This window comes from Pollachius pollachius, assembly GCF_949987615.1.
Source record: "Pollachius pollachius genome assembly, chromosome: 10".
NCBI classification, from domain to species: Eukaryota; Metazoa; Chordata; class Actinopteri; order Gadiformes; family Gadidae; genus Pollachius; species Pollachius pollachius.
The window spans coordinates 20,578,732-20,580,480 of record NC_136943.1 but is presented as its reverse complement, the minus strand read 5'-3'; the positions used below and the strand labels follow the sequence as shown (position 1 = coordinate 20,580,480).

Sequence of the window (1,749 nt, the reverse complement as noted above, 5' to 3'; positions counted from 1 at the left end):
AACCCAATGTCTGTCAACGTGGTATTGCGAATAGTAATACTGAAAAGGAGAACAACACAACACAACACTGATAAGACTAAGATCTAACTTAGTGACTTCTACCTTGCTCTTAACATATGTTTAAATATATTGCAAATGCTTATTTGGTATGTTATTAATTTGCTTCAATCTGTTTATTGTTGTTTTTTTCTGTTTAATATTTGTTTTTGACAATAAAACTAACCAATTGCCAACAAGCTATTTTCATGTGTATAAGAGTGTGTTGGCTTGGCTAATAATACATCTACAGCGGTCTGCCCAGCAGGTAAACCCACCTGTTATCTCCAACAGCCGGTCAGCGAGGGTGCTTTTTCCATGATCAATGTGAGCAATGATGCTAAAATTTCTGATTCTTTCCACAGGGAACTTGGATAAATCAATAGCATCCTAAGAAAAAGAAGAAGCCTGCGAATTAATAAATTAACTATTCACTGGCTAGTGCACCTTATTCTGTATGCATAACCAATGAACACATGTTCTCTCATGATTATCTCAATAGTCTTCCAGCAAACAGACATGGTCGACTTTGATAAGCAAATGGTAAAATTGGGAGGGAAATCATTCAATGTTTATTCGTGTGGGAGAAAGGATATTTGAGCTTATTGGGCATATATTGGGCAGTTAGACATGGAGTGAGCGTATGAAATATCCCAGCAGACCCTGTCCCATTGAGTGTTTAGCTGGAAGACCTTGAGAGAAGTCTCAACCAGGACAATAACGGTACAGATTGATCCTGAGAGAAGTCTGAATCAGGAAAGTTAACGGTACAGATTGATCCTGAGAGAAGTCTGGACCAGGAAAGATAACGATACAGATTACTGACAGAATCACCTTGTCGCTCTGCGTGCTGATCGGCTGCACACTGCTGGAGAACACGGGAAGATGTTTCATCCATCGGTGTCTCAGCATTGTCTGCGTTATGCTGTAGCCTTGTATCTTCCTTTTGAACATTTTGAACTCCAAAATGCGTCTAAACCAGGGTGTTTTAGAGCCCTGTTTCAGATGAGACAACGTCATTGTTGCCATTGAGATTAATAAACCCTACACAGGCGAGCAGACTCGACGACAGTAATACAGTCACTTTGAACGAAGATCAATTTTAAGCTATTTGACAATTTGCAAAGCGAAACTGGTAAAAGTCAGAGAAATTGATGTTCAAACATGGAACAAGAAATATTGTGCATTGAACGTATTTTCTTTTATAAAATTCGTGCCCGCTGTCATAATAGCTGCATGATTTGTCCGGGCGCCGCCATTTTGGGGTGAAAGGTTGGGAGCAAGGAATGCTGGGAAATGGTGTTTTACATTCTTATGTTATTGCCAAGAATCATGTCAAATATAAATGTAAAAGGTGTGCGAAAGCCTTATGTGAGGGTAAAATATAATGTATGTGTATAGTATAATACATACGAATTCATGTATATATTGTATTATATCATATTCGTATAATGGTCGATATTAGGTGCTCGTGAGTTGGAAAATCCCGCCTACAGCCGGCAAACTGAGGGATAAAAATGGGTTGCGGTTGCTACGACAACAAAGCTCCCTTAAGCAGAATAGATAGAAAAGATTTAAGGCCCCTATTTCAAAGGCATCCTATCCCTTCTGGCAATAGCATCTATAATAAGAATCAAACATTAAATTCTTAACCTTTATAATATCACAAACTGAATACATCCAAATGACTTGAGTCACACTGGAGCCATTCAG

At 38.7% G+C, this 1,749-nt stretch overlaps 1 protein-coding gene across 2 annotated transcripts in view; it reads right to left on the bottom strand.

The window, feature by feature from the left end:
- guf1 (GTP binding elongation factor GUF1) overlaps window positions 1–1,243 on the bottom strand; it is a 12,764-nt gene extending 11,521 nt beyond the window's left edge. For both annotated transcript variants that reach the window (XR_013812131.1, XM_079744325.1), the window contains exons 1-2: window positions 871–1,243; window positions 315–426 (exon numbers count right to left, since the gene is read on the bottom strand). Coding sequence is in view for 1 of the 2 variants with exons in the window: in XM_079744325.1 (XP_079600451.1) it covers window positions 315–426; window positions 871–1,065 (307 nt within the window). In the remaining variant the exon portion in view is untranslated. The remainder of the gene's footprint in view (window positions 1–314; window positions 427–870) is intronic.
- Between the last annotated feature and the right edge of the window lie 506 nt (window positions 1,244–1,749).